This window comes from Ascaphus truei, chromosome 9 (genome assembly GCF_040206685.1).
Source record: "Ascaphus truei isolate aAscTru1 chromosome 9, aAscTru1.hap1, whole genome shotgun sequence".
Taxonomy (NCBI): Eukaryota; Metazoa; Chordata; class Amphibia; order Anura; family Ascaphidae; genus Ascaphus; species Ascaphus truei.
In genome coordinates, this window is record NC_134491.1 from 1,384,783 (window position 1) to 1,402,758 (window position 17,976).

At 51.3% G+C, this 17,976-nt stretch overlaps 1 protein-coding gene across 3 annotated transcripts in view; it reads right to left on the bottom strand.

Moving 5' to 3' along the window:
* Window positions 1-1,893: 1,893 nt before the first annotated feature.
* Window positions 1,894-17,976, bottom strand: part of SCFD1 (sec1 family domain containing 1) — a 97,070-nt gene continuing 80,987 nt past the window's right edge. For 2 of the 3 annotated variants that reach the window (XM_075613194.1, XM_075613195.1), the window contains exons 20-25: window positions 11,073-11,126; window positions 7,925-7,977; window positions 7,627-7,660; window positions 4,711-4,776; window positions 3,468-3,536; window positions 1,894-2,376 (exon numbers count right to left, since the gene is read on the bottom strand). In XM_075613194.1, the coding sequence (XP_075469309.1) occupies window positions 2,353-2,376; window positions 3,468-3,536; window positions 4,711-4,776; window positions 7,627-7,660; window positions 7,925-7,977; window positions 11,073-11,126 (300 nt within the window). In that variant the 3' untranslated portion in view covers window positions 1,894-2,352. Of the gene's footprint in view, window positions 2,377-3,467; window positions 3,537-4,710; window positions 4,777-7,626; window positions 7,661-7,924; window positions 7,978-11,072; window positions 11,147-17,976 lie in introns of those variants that run through there. The other variant, XR_012803745.1, reaches the window with a different exon arrangement.

The window sequence follows — 17,976 nt, forward strand, 5'->3', positions numbered from 1 at the left end:
TTAGAAAAGAGGCGTCTAAGAGGGGATATGATAACTATATACAAATATTCAGGGACAATACAAGGAGCTTTCAAAAGAACTATTCATCCCACGGGCAGTACAAAGGACTCGGGGCCATCCCTTAAGGTTGGAGGAAAGGAAATTTCACCAGCAACAAAGGAAAGGGTTCTTTACAGTAAGGGCAGTTAAAATGTGGAATTCATTACCCATGGAGGCTGTGATGGCAGATACAATAGATTTGTTCAAAAAAAGGTTGGACATCTTTTTAGTTGGGAAAGGTATACAGGGATATACCAAATAAGTATACATGGGAAGGATGTTGATCCAGAGATTAATCCAATTGCCAATTCTTGGAGTCAGGAAGGAATTAATTTTTCCCCTTAATGGTTTTTTTTGTTTGCCTTCCTCTGGATCAATAAGTATAGATATAGGATAAAGTATCTGTTGTCTAAATTTAGCATAGGTTGAACTTGATGGACGGAAGTCTTTTTTCAACCTCATCTACTATGTAACTATGTCTTAATGGGATAAGATTTAGAGGTTACATTTGATGTAAATGATTTAGCATTGCAGCTGTACGAGCATGCTAAACATTTTGCACATGTAAAAAAACCTTAGTACTCCCTACCTGTTTCTGTCTATGATGATTTAATGGACAGCTCGGGCCAGTTTGGATTTTAAATTGTTTGCCTTGGTAAATATGATACTTGGTTTTTCTGGAAGAATTTCCGCAAGGACGTTCTACTCCAATGCATTGGTTTACGCGCCATTTACGCTCAAAAATATTTTTTCAGTGTCCTGTCCTGTTTGTCACCATTTGTTTTGGGCTCATATGTTAGCTTGCATAGTATCAGTGGCATACTGCACCATAATATTGTTTGTGTTTTTGCCACGTATTCCACGTATGGACGGCGGGAGCCACATATTCCACGTATGCGCGGCGGGAGCCACATATTCCACGTATGCACTGCGGGAGCCACATATTCCACGTATGCGCGGCGGGAGCCACATATTCCACGTATGCACGGCGGGAGCCACATATTCCACGTATGTGCGGCGGGAGCCACATATTCCACGTATGCACGGCGGGAGCCACATATTCCACGTATGCGCGGCGGGAGCCACATATTCCACGTATGCGCGGCGGGAGCCACATATTTCACGTATGCACGGCGGGAGCCACATATTCCACGTATGCACGGCGGGAGCCACATATTCCACGTATGCGCGGCGGGAGCCACATATTCCACGTATGCGCGGCGGGAGCCACATTCCACCACCTGATGTTCCTTGATCTAAGAGGTCATTATTGGGACCTCATTTCTCACACCTTGGACTTCCCATTTATCCACTTGGACTTGTAAGGCGCCGGTTTTCCCTTTTTTTCTTGTGTACCTGTATCTGATTGTACTAGGCCGCCTGATATATACTGAATGTACAATCAGGATATACCAGGCGGCCTAGTATCACCCAATAGGGGTTCTTATTTTATCAATCATATTATTTGTATTTTCAGCGCTGTTTTTACACCGTCTTTTTTTCTTTTGGTTGACGAATACTGCACCATTTACGTGATATTTGCAGTTAAGCAGCAGGCACCCCCCTCACCCCCTTAAATTAGCAGAGGAGAGTAAATCATTCTCCATTTAAGTATAAACATTTTTGAGCCGGACATTTCAGAAAAGTTAGTCTCTGTCTTTAACAAATTTGAAAGTTTTCATTTAAAAACGTGTAACAAAATAAATCCACCTTTGGCACATCCCACCCCGATGTCACTGCCCAGCCAGCGTCAGATTGCAAGCTCTGTGCCCCAGAGACCCCTTCCTGCACCCGTACACCTGGGAGGGTTGGCTCGCAGTGCTTTGAACACTGACTGTTCTGTATAAAAATAAATCAGAATTTACGTCATTTTTATTTGGAAACGCCCTTTGTACAGAGAGACGGACACAAAAAGATATTAAACGCCTATGGTGCCGGATATACTACCTGTTGCAGACTCCTCCAGCAAGCAAGGAAGTCAAAGTCACTTACTGTAACCCCTTCACTGCCAGAGGCCTGCAATGCATTGTTCTGCATACTGCTCCGCAATGTGTTGCAAGCCACTCAGGCAGCGCTTGGGGGGGACATGGGGGGGGGGGGGGATTCAGCCCTCTGTTTCTAACACAGACTTGCAGGCTCTCGTTGTGCAATGTTCTGCAGGCCTCCAAAGATGTGCTTTGCAATGCAATGCTCTGCAGGTTACTTTGCCAGCAGAAGGGTTCATGGAACGATGCAAGTTTCAGCGGTCAGCCAGATTCCTTAGCCTCTTCCGCTGCTGGGACCGTGTGCGCGCCGTGGAGAGGACCTCACCTCTTACTTCTGTCCAAGTTGAGACAACTAGAAGGGATAAGGGAGACAGATCTAAATGAGATCAAGAACACGGCTGCAGCAACCTGGGCAGCTGTAATGTCAACCTCCTCTAATCTCCCCTCCCTCTCACACCGTGTATCCACAGCACAGGGACACGCTATTGTGTACAGTGTAGCCCCCATATCAAAGCCCTATAATGTACCTTAAAAACCGGACCCCTATTAAGTACGTTATATGACGATACTAAATGCCTATAGGCGCCTTGTTATACACAATTTTTTGCTAGCCCCTTAATACTGTACACATGATGACAAGATATGTATCCCTTGTGAAAGCGCCCTGTGTAGCACGAAACGCGGTAGGCCAACACCTTGCTATTTTTTCTATCATGACCAATAAAGAATTATTTTATGGAAAACGCACTTTCCTCCTAATTATCCTTTTTTGGATATCCCTGGTTGTTCTCTTCTACTTTCATCTTGTATCCTAATCCGGGGTTTCAACAAGGAGAAAAACCTGATAGAACAAGGAGGTCGCGCTTTAAAATAAGGGTGGGAGGCTCTGAAAATGTGAGGACGTTCTCCACAGAAAGGGTGGTGAATTCATAGAGCAGCCTCCCAGCAGAGGCTAATCCAATAAGGGATTAAAAACACCGCTTAGTTTGACACAAAGGGATCATAAATATGAAAAAAAGTTGAGGATCAAAACATTGTCTGAGGTTTCATCACAGACAGGAGAATGGGCAGAGAGAGTGGGTGAGAGTGAGTGAGAGTTGGGGGGTGGGGGGGGGAGAGAGTTGGGGGAGAGAGAGAGAGACAGATGGGGGGGGAGAGAGTTGGGGGAGAGAGAGAGAGACAGATGGGGGGGAGAGAGAGTTGGGGGGGGAGAGAGAGAGAGTTGGGGGTAGAGAGAGAGAGTTGGGGGAAGAGAGACAGAGAGAGAGTGGGGAGACAGAGAGAGAGTGGGGGAGTGAGAGAGAGTGGAGAAGTGAGAGGGAGAGAGTGTGGGAGAGGGAGAGAGTGGGGGAGTGAGAGAGGGAGACTCATACATACAGAAAGAGATAGAGACACACAGGCACACAGTCAGAGACAGAGACAGATGGACACCTCCAGTGTTACCTGTTTAACAAACTGTGTGGCATTGAAGAGCTCGCTGCACCCGTACAGAACGTGCTTTCCTTGCTTGGTCTGGGGATAAAAACGAAAGCAGTGAGACTTGGAAAGGGAGGGAGGGGGGGGGGGGAGAAAGGGGGGGGAGAAAGGGGGGGGAGAAAGGGGGGGGGAGAAAGGGGGGAGGAAAAGAGGACACATTGCACCAGGACAGGAGAAACACAGCCTCGGTCAGAGCTCATCTGCAGAACTGAGGCAGATTATATTAACCCCTCACTGGCACTGAAGGACTTAAAGTAGCAGCTCACATGCATGCACAGGTGAGTATGCCATTAACCCCCTCTGCTCCAGCAGTGGAAAGAGAAGGTGTCAGCAGGCGAGACCACTTACATTTAGTTTGTAAGGACACAGAGTACTGAGCATGCTCTGCACACACTGGCAGCATTTTACGCATGCTAGTCAAAGCATTTTAACCCCTTGATTTCTGGGGGCAGCAATAAACTACAAAGCAGATGATTAATGCAACCCAGGGGTTAAACAATGACTTTACAAATCATAGCCTACACAGAGGGGATGATCTGTCATATATATATATATATACACACACACACACACACACACACACACACACACACACACACACACACACACACACACACACACACACACACACACACACACACACACACACACACACACACACACACACACACACACACACACACACATATACACACACACACACAAACGTGCGCACACACACCGGGCAGTCTGAGCAAAGTGTGGCAAGGTCCCAGGGCAAAGAATGAGAGGGAACTGGAGTGTTTGCAATCAGCCAAACTAAATCAGAGCAGAGTGAGAGGCAGAGAAGAGAGGAGGAAAGAGGCAGGAGAGAGGGGAGGGGGAGAGAGATGCGCAGAGAAGAGAGGAGACATACAGAAAAGGAGAGCGAGAGAGAGAGAGATGCGCAGAGGAGAGGAAGCGAGTGGCAGGAGAGAGAAGGAAAGGGGGGGAGAGAGGTTCACAGAAAAGAGAGGAGGCGAGTGGCAGGAGAGAGAAGCGTGAGGGACAGAAATGTCAAGTGAAAGGGAAAATAATCACAGAGAAAAGCAGAAAGAGAAAGACAGCAGGCAACTAAAGATGAACATAATAAAAGTTCCAGAGAGAGAAAGTTTAAGGCGAGAGACACAAAGTGTGCACAGGAAAGCTGCAGATACCAGCTCATTGCAGGGATACAGGTACAAGAATATACCTTGATGTAGTCCACTAGATTTTGGTACTCAATATAATTCCCTCCTCCAACGACAAACACGATGGCCTGGGTGCAAGAACAGGAAAAGCCGTGAGTGCTCAGGAACCTTCTTACACCCTACAGGGCATATCCGACAGAATAACCCGATCCTACAGGGCATATCCCACAGAACAACCCGATCCTACAGGGCATATCCCACAGAATAACCCGACCCTACAGGGCATATCCCACAGAATAACCCGATCCTACAGGGCATATTCCACAGAATAACCCGACCCTACAGGGCATATCCCACAGAATAACCCGATCCTACAGGGCATATCCCACAGAATAACCCGACCCTACAGGGCATATCCCACAGAATAACCCGATCCTACAGGGCATATCCCACAGAATAACCCGACCCTACAGGGCATATCCCACAGAATAACCCGATCCTACAGGGCATATCCCACAGAATAACCCGACCCTACAGGGCATAACCCACAGAATAACCCGATCCTACAGGGCATATCCCACAGAATAACCCGACCCTACAGGGCATATCCCACAGAATAACCCGATCCTACAGGGCATATCCCACAGAATAACCCGACCCTACAGGGCATATCCCACAGAATAACCCGACCCTACAGGGCATATCCCACAGAATAACCCGACCCTACAGGGCATATCCCACAGAATAACCCGATCCTACAGGGCATATCCCACAGAATAACCCGACCCTACAGGGCATAACCCACAGAACAACCCGACCCTACAGGGCATATCCCACAGAACAACCCGACCCTACAGGGCATATCCCACAGAACAACCCGACCCTACAGGGCATATCCCACAGAATAACCCGACCCTACAGGGCATCCCACAGAATAACCCGACCCTACAGGGCATATCCCACAGAATAACCCGACCCTACAGGGCATATCCGACAGAATAACCCGACCCTACAGGGCATATCCCACAGAATAACCCGACCCTACAGGGCATATCCCACAGAATAACCCGACCCTACAGGGCATATCCCACAGAACAACCCGACCCTACAGGGCATATCCCACAGAATAACCCGACCCTACAGGGCATCCCACAGAATAACCCGACCCTACAGGGCATATCCCACAGAATAACCCGACCCTACAGGGCATATCCCACAGAATAACCCGACCCTACAGGGCATATCCCACAGAATAACCCGACCCTACAGGGCATATCCCACAGAATAACCCGACCCTACAGGGCATATCCCACAGAATAACCCGACCCTACAGGGCATATCCCACAGAATAACCCGACCCTACAGGGCATATCCCACAGAATAACCCGACCCTACAGGGCATATCCCACAGAATAACCCGACCCTACAGGGCATATCCCACAGAATAACCCGACCCTACAGGGCATATCCCACAGAATAACCCGACCCTACAGGGCATATCCCACAGAATAACCCGACCCTACAGGGCATATCCCACAGAATAACCCGACCCTACAGGGCATATCCCACAGAATAACCCGACCCTACAGGGCATATCCCACAGAATAACCCGACCCTACAGGGCATATCCCACAGAATAACCCGACCCTACAGGGCATATCCCACAGAATAACCCGACCCTACAGGGCATATCCCACAGAATAACCCGACCCTACAGGGCATATCCCACAGAATAACCCGACCCTACAGGGCATATCCCACAGAATAACCCGACCCTACAGGGCATATCCCACAGAATAACCCGACCCTACAGGGCATATCCCACAGAATAACCCGATCCTACAGGGCATATCCCACAGAATAACCCGACCCTACAGGGAATATCCCACAGAATAACCCGACCCTACAGGGCATATCCCACAGAATAACCCGACCCTACAGGGCATATCCCACAGAATAACCCGACCCTACAGGGCATATCCCACAGAATAACCCGACCCTACAGGGCATATCCCACAGAATAACCCGACCCTACAGGGCATATCCCACAGAATAACCCGACCCTACAGGGCATATCCCACAGAATAACCCGACCCTACAGGGAATATCCCACAGAATAACCCGACCCTACAGGGCATATCCCACAGAATAACCCGACCCTACAGGGCATATCCCACAGAATAACCCGACCCTACAGGGCATATCCCACAGAATAACCCGACCCTACAGGGCATATCCCACAGAATAACCCGACCCTACAGGGCATATCCCACAGAATAACCCGACCCTACAGGGCATATCCCACAGAATAACCCGACCCTACAGGGCATAACCCACAGAATAACCCGACCCTACAGGGCATATCCCACAGAACAACCCGACCCTACAGGGCATATCCCACAGAACAACCCGACCCTACAGGGCATATCCCACAGAATAACCCGATCCTACATGGCATCCCACAGAATAACCCGACCCTACAGGGCATATCCCACAGAATAACCCGACCCTACAGGGCATATCCCACAGAACAACCCGACCCTACAGGGCATATCCCACAGAACAACCCGACCCTACAGGGCATATCCCACAAAATAACCCGACCCTACACAGTACAGGGCATATCCCACAGAATAACCCGACCCTACAGGGCATATCCCACAGAATAACCCAACCCTACACAGTACAGGGCATATCCCACAGAATAACCCGACCCTACACAGTACAGGGTATATCCCACAGAATAACCCGACCCTACACAGTACAGGGCATATCCCACAGAATAACCCGACCCTACACAGTACAGGGCATATCCCACAGAATAACCCGACCCTACACAGTACAGGGCAGAGTGTACTGAATTAGCAGGCTCAGGGCAGAGATGTAGTGACTGATGTGTGTGTCTATATAGGGCGATAGCAACTTCAATAAAAAAACAAACCCATGACCCCGGGAAGTGATGTCCAGGCCCCGCTCACCTCTTGGAAGGGATTCTTGTTCCTCGGGACAGAGCTGTATTTGCAAATAATAAAGGACTAGCGTTAGAGAGGACATGACAAGCAGTGATAAGACACATGGCAGCGGAACTGCCCATCACACCATGTACCAGTTTATAAACACCTGGCATCTCATTCACCAAACTCCTGCACCTACACACTACTACACCATAATAATACAACCCCCTCCTCCATAATAATGTCACCTGCCCACTCCTCTTATAATGATGTAACCACCCCTAAAATGCCAGAAAGTGGCACAAAGTAAAAGTTACTGTACCTGTCATTTCCACGCAACATCTTGGGGTCAAAATATCTGTAGTCATCAGTCTCCTGCAGGAGACAAATAGGGGAGAGTCACAGGGGGGAGGAGGGGGAAAGAGAGTCGCACCAGGGGGGCGGGATGAAAGAGTCACATGGGGGAGGTGGGAAAAGAGTCACATGGGGGGGGGAAAGAGTCACAGGGGGAGGGGGGGGGAACGAGTCACAGGGGGAGGGGGGGAAGAGTCACGGGGGGGAAGGGGAAGAGTCGGGGGGGGGGGGGAGGGGAAGAGTAACGGGGGGGGGAGGGGAAGAGTCACGGGGGGGGGGGGGAAGAGACGGGGGGGGGAGGGGAAGAGTCACGGGGGGAGGGGAAGAGTCACGGGGGGAGGGGAAGAGTCACGGGGGGGAGGGGAAGAGTCACGGGGGGGAGGGGAAGAGTCACGGGGGGGGAGGGGAAGAGTCACGGGGGGGGGGAGGGGAAGAGTCACGGGGGGGGGAGGGGAAGAGTCACGGGGGGGGGGAGGGGAAGAGTCACGGGGGGGGGAGGGGAAGAGTCACGGGGGGGGGGGGAGGGGAAGAGTCACGGGGGGAGGGGAAGAGTCACGGGGGGGAGGGGAAGAGTCACGGGCCGGAGGAGGGAGGGAAAGAGTCACGGGGGGGGAGGGAGTCACGGGGGGAGGAGGGGGGAAGGAGTCACGGGGGGGGAGGAGGGGGAAAGAGTCACATGGGGGAGGAGGGGGAAAGAGTCACAGGGAGGGGGGGGGAAAGTCACAGGGAGGGGGGGGGGAAAGTCACAGGGAGGGGGGGGGGAAGTCACAGAGAGGGGGGGGAAGTCACAGGGAGGGAGGGGAAGTCACAGAGAGGGGGGGGAAGTCACAGGGAGGGGGGGGGGGGGAGTCACAGGGAGGGGGGGGGGAAAGTCACAGGGAAGGGGGGGGGAAGTCACAGGGAGGGGGGGGAAGTCACAGGGAGGGGGGGGAGTCACAGGGAGAGGGGGGGGAAGTCACAGGGAGAGGGGGGGGAAGTCACAGGGAGAGGGGGGGGAAGTCACAGGGAGAGGGGGGGGAAGTCACAGGGAGAGGGGGAGAAGTCACAGGGAGAGGGGGAGAAGTCACAGGGAGAGGGGGAGAAGTCACAGGGAGGGGGGGGAAAGTCGCAGGGAGAGGGGGGGGGAAGTCACAGGGAGAGGGGGGGGAAGTCACAGGGAGAGGGGGGGGGGAAGTCACAGGGAGAGGGGGGGGGAAGTCACAGGGAGAGGGGGGGGGAAGTCACAGGGAGAGGGGGGGGGAAGTCACAGGGAGAGGGGGGGGGGGAAGTCACAGGGAGAGGGGGGGGGAAGTCACAGGGAGAGGGGGGGGGGAAGTCACAGGGAGAGGGGGGGGGAAGTCACAGGGAGAGGGGGGGGGGGAAGTCACAGGGAGAGGGGGGGGGGGAAGTCACAGGGAGAGGGGGGGGGGAAGTCACAGGGAGAGGGGGGGGAGTCACAGGGAGAGGGGAGGGAGTCACAGGGAGAGGGGGGGAGTCACAGGGAGAGGGGGGAGTCACAGGGAGAGGGGGGGAGTCACAGGGAGAGGGGGGGAGTCACAGGGAGAGGGGGAGTCACAGGGAGAGGGGGGGAGTCACAGGGAGAGGGGGGGAAGTCACAGGGAGAGGGGGGGAAGTCACAGGGAGAGGGGGGGAAGTCACAGGGAGAGGGGGGGAAGTCACAGGGAGAGGGGGGGAAGTCACAAGGAGAGGGGGGGGAAGTCACAGGGAGAGGGGGGGAAGTCACAAGGAGAGGGGGGGGAAGTCACAGGGAGAGGGGGGGTAGTCACAGGGAGAGGGGGGGAAGTCACAGGGAGAGGGGGGAAGTCACAGGGAGAGGGGGGGAAGTCACAGGGAGAGGGGGGGGAAGTCACAGGGAGAGGGGGGGGGAAGTCACAGGGAGAGGGGGGGGGAAGTCACAGGGAGAGGGGGGGGGGGAGTCACAGGGAGAGGGGGGGGAAGTCACAGGGAGAGGGGGGGGGAAGTCACGGAGAGGGGGGGGGGAGTCACAGGGAGATGGGGGGGGAAGTCACAGGGAGAGGGGGGGGAAGTCACAGGGAGATGGGGGGGGGAAGTCACAGGGAGATGGGGGGGGAAGTCACAGGGAGATGGGGGGGAAGTCACAGGGAGATGGGGGGGGGAAGTCACAGGTAGGGGGGGGGGAAGTCACAGGGAGGGGGGGGGGGAAGTCACAGGGAGAGGGGGGGAAGTCACAGGGAGAGGTGGGGGGAAATCACAGGGAGAGGAGGGGGGGGGGTCCCAAAGAGTTAGAACAGCTGCAGTTTAAGGACACCGAGCAGGTTGCAATTTAAAGCGACACTGACATTCTGTGCTTTGGAGAGCCCCTCTATAATTAAAACTTCTAAACCCTACTGACTGACCCAAAAGCCATCAAACCGACGTGCACAAACGCCAGGCCACAAGGAGGGACTCTTCCTCAGATACAGGGCGCCAACGGCAGGTACTGCGAGATGCTCTGCAGACTACTGCATATTTGTATACAGATATACACACAGTATGTGACCACTAAAGAGTAGAAGAGATTTTAACCCCCCAACTTATCTTACATAGTACATACTGTAGTTACATCTGCTTGATTAACCTCGTCAGCGCTGGAGGGGCATTGCTCTGTAATGCAATGCTGGACAGATTAAGAAGGCCTTGGATATGGGTTAAACGCGGAGATCAGATGGGATAAAAACACGTGGCCAACAGAGCTTAGTTTACGAGCTCCTGGCACATGGAGCAGTGTTTGGGAGGGGGTCCGGCCGGCCACAGCTTTTTCCAGAACATGTGCATTTGCAGCTGGGAGCAAAAAAATCACCAACAACAAAATAAAAGCAGACATGGGGGATGGAACAACATGCATAAACAGATCTGTCCTCCACGGCCACCATCTACTTATTCAGTGGCCACATGTGCACAGCACAGCGCTCTGTACACCACCAATAGTGCCCGAATACGCACTTGTGAAAAACGTACAAATGGCAGGAGGACTGTAAACGTGTGTGTGTGCTCGGAGATAGGCAGTGTTCCCGAGATTTGATTTGTTCCCCGTCTCCATGTAGAAAAGGAGGTTGGAGACAGTGTGTGCGCATTCACCCATCAACCCCCTCAATCACTGCGGCGCCTCTTCTTACCGGGTTGGATTTCACATCCATTAGACTGTCCAGGACCCGAGTGACCGGCAGGTTCTGTGAGGAGATTCCAGGGGTACATAAAGAGCAGAAACAAAAGCAGCATTACACTATACTGAAAAATGGTTATATGGGATAGTTACAGGGAGAACACGCTCTACATACAAGTGGCTAAAACATCTCCTCACAGACCCGAAGGGACCCTTCCTATACGATAAAGCGCTGTTGTAGGAGCATCTAACTTAAAACAACATCTCCTTATAGCCCTAGTGTGCTCCTTCCTGTGGGGGAGTCCCCGTTCGACGGACACCTCCCTTTTAATGTAAGTAGCACAGATGGACTCAGACACACTTCCACCTGATGCTTCCAGTTTAGTATTGAGGTGCTGGTTGGCTTTGGTAAGTTCCCCCAGGATCATGAGTTCACACTCCAGGTAGGTCAACAGCTTCTTCCCTACACAGGCATCAATATGGACATACTGCATGGTGACTGGGTTACACGATGTTTCGCGGGCACACTTTCCCCCTCGTCAGGTGTATGTTGGTGCGCGACCCGGTCACAGTGCTATAAATCCATAGACATCCGTGTAGGGCAAGAAGCTGTTGAAAGACTTCCTTGAGTGTGTGATCCGCTGCCATGAGACTTTGCCTCCACTATAACACCCCCCTGATATGTTCCCAATATAAGACCACCTTATAACACTGCCTCACCCACGCTCTTGCAGGAGTAACCCCTCTTATAAGAAAGTGCTAATCATTAACTGTGGGGAACAATACATAGACAGTAGCTGTTACAATGTTGAATCTCAATATACACAATGCTGGGAGTTCAGTCCCTGCCTTGTGCCTCCTCCCCCTGCAGATTAAAGCTGCAGTTCAAGCTGTCGTTTTTAGAGAAAGAAAAAAATTATTTTCATTCAATATGTTCATCAATACAATCTACACACGGACAAGTGATTAGCTAAGTTGCAGATCGATACGTTCTCCTGTAAATCGATCACTGAAGATTCAGCTCGGGGTTCACTACAGTAAATGCATCCTGGGTCCTCTCCTGCTGCACTGACAGCCAAAGTTCTGTGAGGAAGATCATGTGACCAGGCTGCACTAGATTCAATTGGTTCACTGCCAGAGAGGGCAGGGCTCAAAAAGGTGATGCTGTTTCAGAAGGGGAAGGAGGAGTGACTTTGTAAATGGCTGCTACAGGAACAAAAATGCTTGTTACATTAGTATACATTAAAAATGTCTTTAAAATTGTTGTTTTTAAAATGCTACAAGTATTTCTCATAGTACAGAACTGATTACAAACAAACAAACAAAAAAATACATGTAGGATATTGCTTGAACTGCAGCTTTAAACAGCCCAGATGTGTAAAGCGCTGGGGAAAGGAGAGGCACTTTATGATATACATAACACACACACACGCACGCACACACACACACACACACACACGCACGCACACACACACGCGCGCGCGCACACACACGCGCACACACACACACACGCACACACACACGCGCGCGCACACACACGCGCGCACACACACACGTGCGCACACACGCGCACGCACGCACACACACGCACACACACGCACACACACACGCACACACACACACGCACGCGCGCTGCTGGCTCAGCAGGGGGATGCGACAGAGAGCCCAGGCGTCCAACAGTTGTATCAGATGTCCAAACACATTCACTAAGCGCTTTGTTTAGAATGGCCAAAATAAACAGGATAGCGAGACGGAAGGGAGGGGAAGGTGGCGAGATTAGCTCCTTCATTGCTAGAAGGGCATGATGGTGAAAGGGTTAACGGTGCGATGCAAAGCTTTAGCCAATGGGAGCGTCTGCAAGAGAGGTAACTGCAGTTGAAATGTAGGGATACAGCAAGCATACACTCCTCCCGTGCCAGACAGTACAGTGCCGGGTATTTATAGCATGCAAGGTGAGAGGAGAGTAGTGTGCCGGGTATTTATAGCATGCAAGGTGAGAGGAGAGTAGTGTGCCGGGTATTTATAGCGTGCAAGGTGAGAGGAGAGTAGTGTGCCGGGTATTTATAGCATGCAAGGTGAGAGGAGAGTAGTGTGCCGGGTATTTACAGCATGCAAGGTGAGAGGAGAGTAGTGTGCCGGGTATTTACAGCATGCAAGGTGAGAGGAGAGTAGTGTGCCGGGTATTTACAGCATGCAAGGTGAGAGGAGAGTAGTGTGCCAGGTATTTATAGCATGCAAGGTGAGAGGAGAGTAGTGTGCCGGGTATTTATAGCGTGCAAGGTGAGAGGAGAGTAGTGTGCCGGGTATTTATAGCGTGCAAGGTGAGAGGAGAGTAGTGTGCCGGGTATTTATAGCATGCAAGGTGAGAGCAGAGTAGTGTGCCGGGTATTTATAGCGTGCAAGGTGAGAGGAGAGTAGTGTGCCGGGTATTTATAGCGTGCAAGGTGAGAGGAGAGTAGTGTGCCGGGTATTTATAGCGTGCAAGGTGAGAGGAGAGTAGTGTGCCGGGTATTTATAGCATGCAAGGTGAGAGGAGAGTAGTGTGCCGGGTATTTATAGCATGCAAGGTGAGAGGAGAGTAGTGTGCCGGGTATTTATAGCGTGCAAGGTGAGAGGAGAGTAGTGTGCCGGGTATTTATAGCGTGCAAGGTGAGAGGAGAGTAGTGTGCCGGGTATTTATAGCATGCAAGGTGAGAGGAGAGTACCGTGCCGGGTATTTATAGCATGCAAGGTGAGAGGAGAGTAGTGTGCTGGGAATTTATAGCATGTAAGGTGGGAGGAGAGTAGTGTGCCGGGTATTTATAGCATGCAAGGTGAGAGGAGGGTAGTGTGCCGGGTATTTATAGCGTGCAAGGTGAGAGGAGAGTAGTGTGCCGGGTATTTATAGCATGCAAGGTGAGAGAAGAGTAGTGTGCCGGGTATTTATAGCGTGCAAGGTGAGAGGAGAGTAGTGTGCCGGGTATTTATAGCATGCAAGGTGAGAGGAGAGTACAGTGCCGGGTATTTATAGCATGCAAGGTGAGAGGAGAGTAGTGTGCCGGGTATTTATAGCATGCAAGATGATTGGAGAGTAGTGTGCCGGGTATTTATAGCATGCAAGGTGAGAGAATAGAATGCCGGGTATTTATAGCGTGCAAGGTGAGAGGAGAGTACAGTGCCGGGTATTTATAGCATGCAAGGTGAGAGGAGAGTACCGTGCCGGGTATTTATAGCATGCAAGGTGAGAGGAGAGTACAGTGCCGGGTATTTATAGCATGCAAGGTGAGAGGAGAGTACAGTGCCGGGTATTTATAGCATGCAAGGTGAGAGGAGAGTACAGTGCCGGGTATTTATAGCATGCAAGGTGAGAGGAGAGTAGTGTGCCGGGTATTTATAGCATGCAAGGTGAGAGGAGAGTAGTGTGCCGGGTATTTATAGCATGCAAGGTGAGAGGAGAGTACAGTGCCGGGTATTTATAGCATGCAAGGTGAGAGGAGAGTAGTGTGCCGGGTATTTATAGCATGCAAGGTGAGAGGAGAGTACAGTGCCGGGTATTTATAGCATGCAAGGTGAGAGGAGAGTAGTGTGCCGGGTATTTACAGCATGCAAGGTGAGAGGAGAGTAGTGTGCCGGGTATTTATAGCGTGCAAGGTGAGAGGAGAGTAGTGTGCCGGGTATTTATAGCATGCAAGGTGAGAGGAGAGTACAGTGCCGGGTATTTATAGCATGCAAGGTGAGAGGAGAGTAGTGAGCCGGGTATTTATAGCGTGCAAGGTGAGAGGAGAGTAGTGTGCCGGGTATTTATAGCGTGCAAGGTGAGAGGAGAGTAGTGTGCCGGGTATTTATAGCATGCAAGGTGAGAGGAGAGTAGTGTGCCGGGTATTTATAGCATGCAAGGTGAGAGGAGAGTACAGTGCCGGGTATTTATAGCATGCAAGATGATTGGAGAGTAGTGTGCCGGGTATTTATAGCATGCAAGGTGAGAGAATAGAATGCCGGGTATTTATAGCATGCAAGGTGAGAGGAGGGTAGTGTGCCAGGTATTTATAGCGTGCAAGGTGAGAGGAGAGTACAGTGCCGGGTATTTATAGCATGCAAGATGATTGGAGAGTAGTGTGCCGGGTATTTATAGCATGCAAGGTGAGAGGAGAGCAGTGTGCCGGGTATTTATAGCATGCAAGGTGAGAGGAGAGTAGTGTGCCGGGTATTTATAGCGTGCAAGGTGATTGGAGAGTAGTGTGCCGGGTATTTATAGCGTGCAAGGTGAGAGGAGAGTAGCGTGCCGGGTATTTATAGCGTGCAAGGTGAGAGGAGAGTAGCGTGCCGGGTATTTATAGCGTGCAAGGTGAGAGGAGAGTAGTGTGCCGGGTATTTATAGCGTGCAAGATGATTGGAGAGTAGTGTGCCGGGTATTTATAGCATGCAAGGTGAGAGGAGAGTAGTGTGCCAGGTATTTATAGCGTGCAAGGTGAGAGGAGAGTAGTGTGCCGGGTATTTATAGCGTGCAAGGTGAGAGGAGAGTAGTGTGCTGGGTATTTATAGCGTGCAAGGTGAGAGGAGAGTACAGTGCCGGGTATTTATAGCATGCAAGGTGAGAGGAGAGTACAGTGCCGGGTATTTATAGCATGCAAGGTGAGAGGAGAGTACAGTGCCGGGTATTTATAGCGTGCAAGGTGAGAGGAGAGTAGTGTGCCGGGTATTTATAGCGTGCAAGGTGAGAGGAGAGTACAGTGCCGGGTATTTATAGCGTGCAAGGTGAGAGGAGAGTAGTGTGCCGGGTATTTATAGCATGCAAGGTGAGAGGAGAGTAGTGTGCCGGGTATTTATAGCGTGCAAGGTGAGAGGAGAGTAGTGTGCCGGGTATTTATAGCGTGCAAGGTGAGAGGAGAGTAGTGTGCCGGGTATTTATAGCGTGCAAGGTGAGAGGAGAGTAGTGTGCCGGGTATTTATAGCGTGCAAGGTGAGAGGAGAGTAGTGTGCCGGGTATTTATAGCATGCAAGGTGAGAGGAGAGTAGTGTGCCGGGTATTTATAGCATGCAAGGTGAGAGGAGAGTAGTGTGCCGGGTATTTATAGCGTGCAAGGTGAGAGGAGAGTAGTGTGCCGGGTATTTATAGCGTGCAAGGTGAGAGGAGAGTAGTGTGCCGGGTATTTATAGCGTGCAAGGTGAGAGGAGAGTAGTGTGCCGGGTATTTATAGCGTGCAAGGTGAGAGGAGAGTAGTGTGCCGGGTATTTATAGCTTGCAAGGTGAGAGGAGAGTAGTGTGCCGGGTATTTATAGCGTGCAAGGTGAGAGGAGAGTAGTGTGCCGGGTATTTATAGCGTGCAAGGTGAGAGGAGAGTAGTGTGCCGGGTATTTATAGCATGCAAGGTGAGAGGAGAGTAGTGTGCCGGGTATTTATAGCGTGCAAGGTGAGAGGAGAGTAGTGTGCCGGGTATTTATAGCATGCAAGGTGAGAGGAGAGTACAGTGCCGGGTATTTATAGCATGCAAGGTGAGAGGAGAGTAGTGTGCCGGGTATTTATAGCGTGCAAGGTGAGAGGAGAGTAGTGTGCCGGGGTATTTATAGCGTGCAAGGTGAGAGGAGAGTAGTGTGCCGGGTATTTATAGCATGCAAGGTGAGAGGAGAGTAGTGTGCCGGGTATTTATAGCATGCAAGGTGAGAGGAGAGTAGTGTGCCGGGTATTTATAGCATGCAAGGTGAGAGGAGAGAAGTGTGCCGGGTATTTATAGCATGCAAGGTGAGAGGAGAGTAGTGTGCCGGGTATTTATAGCGTGCAAGGTGAGAGGAGAGTAGTGTGCCGGGTATTTATAGCGTGCAAGGTGAGAGGAGAGTAGTGTGCCGGGTATTTATAGCATGCAAGGTGAGAGGAGAGAAGTGTGCCGGGTATTTATAGCATGCAAGGTGAGAGGAGAGTAGTGTGCCGGGTATTTATAGCATGCAAGGTGAGAGGAGAGTAGTGTGCCGGGTATTTATAGCATGCAAGGTGAGAGGAGAGTAAAGTGCCGGGTATTTATAGCATGCAAGGTGAGAGGAGAGTACAGTGCCGGGTATTTATAGCATGCAAGGTGAGAGGAGAGTAGTGTGCCGGGTATTTATAGCATGCAAGGTGAGAGGAGAGTAGTGTGCCGGGTATTTATAGCATGCAAGGTGAGAGGAGAGTAGTGTGCCGGGTATTTATAGCATGCAAGGTGAGAGGAGAGTAGTGTGCCGGGTATTTATAGCATGCAAGGTGAGAGGAGAGTACAGTGCCGGGTATTTATAGCATGCAAGGTGAGAGGAGAGTAGTGTGCCGGGTATTTATAGCATGCAAGGTGAGAGGAGAGTACAGTGCCGGGTATTTATAGCATGCAAGGTGAGAGGAGAGTAGTGTGCCGGGTATTTATAGCGTGCAAGGTGAGCGGAGAGTAGTGTGCCGGGTATTTATAGCATGCAAGGTGAGAGGAGAGTACAGTGCCGGGTATTTATAGCATGCAAGGTGAGAGGAGAGTAGTGTGCCGGGTATTTATAGCGTGCAAGTTGAGAGGAGAGTAGTGTGCCGGGTATTTATAGCGTGCAAGGTGAGGGGAGAGTAGTGTGCCGGGTATTTATAGCGTGCAAGGTGAGAGGAGAGTAGTGTGCCGGGTATTTATAGCATGCAAGGTGAGAGGAGAGTACAGTGCCGGGTATTTATAGCATGCAAGGTGAGAGGAGAGTAGTGTGCTGGGTATTTACAGCATGCAAGGTGAGAGGAGAGTAGTGTGCCGGGTATTTATAGCATGCAAGTTGAGAGGAGAGTAGTGTGCCGGGTATTTATAGCGTGCAAGGTGAGAGGAGAGTAAAGTGCCGGGTATTTATAGCATGCAAGGTGAGAGGAGAGTAGTGTGCCGGGTATTTATAGCATGCAAGGTGAGAGGAGAGTACAGTGCCGGGTATTTATAGCATGCAAGGTGAGAGGA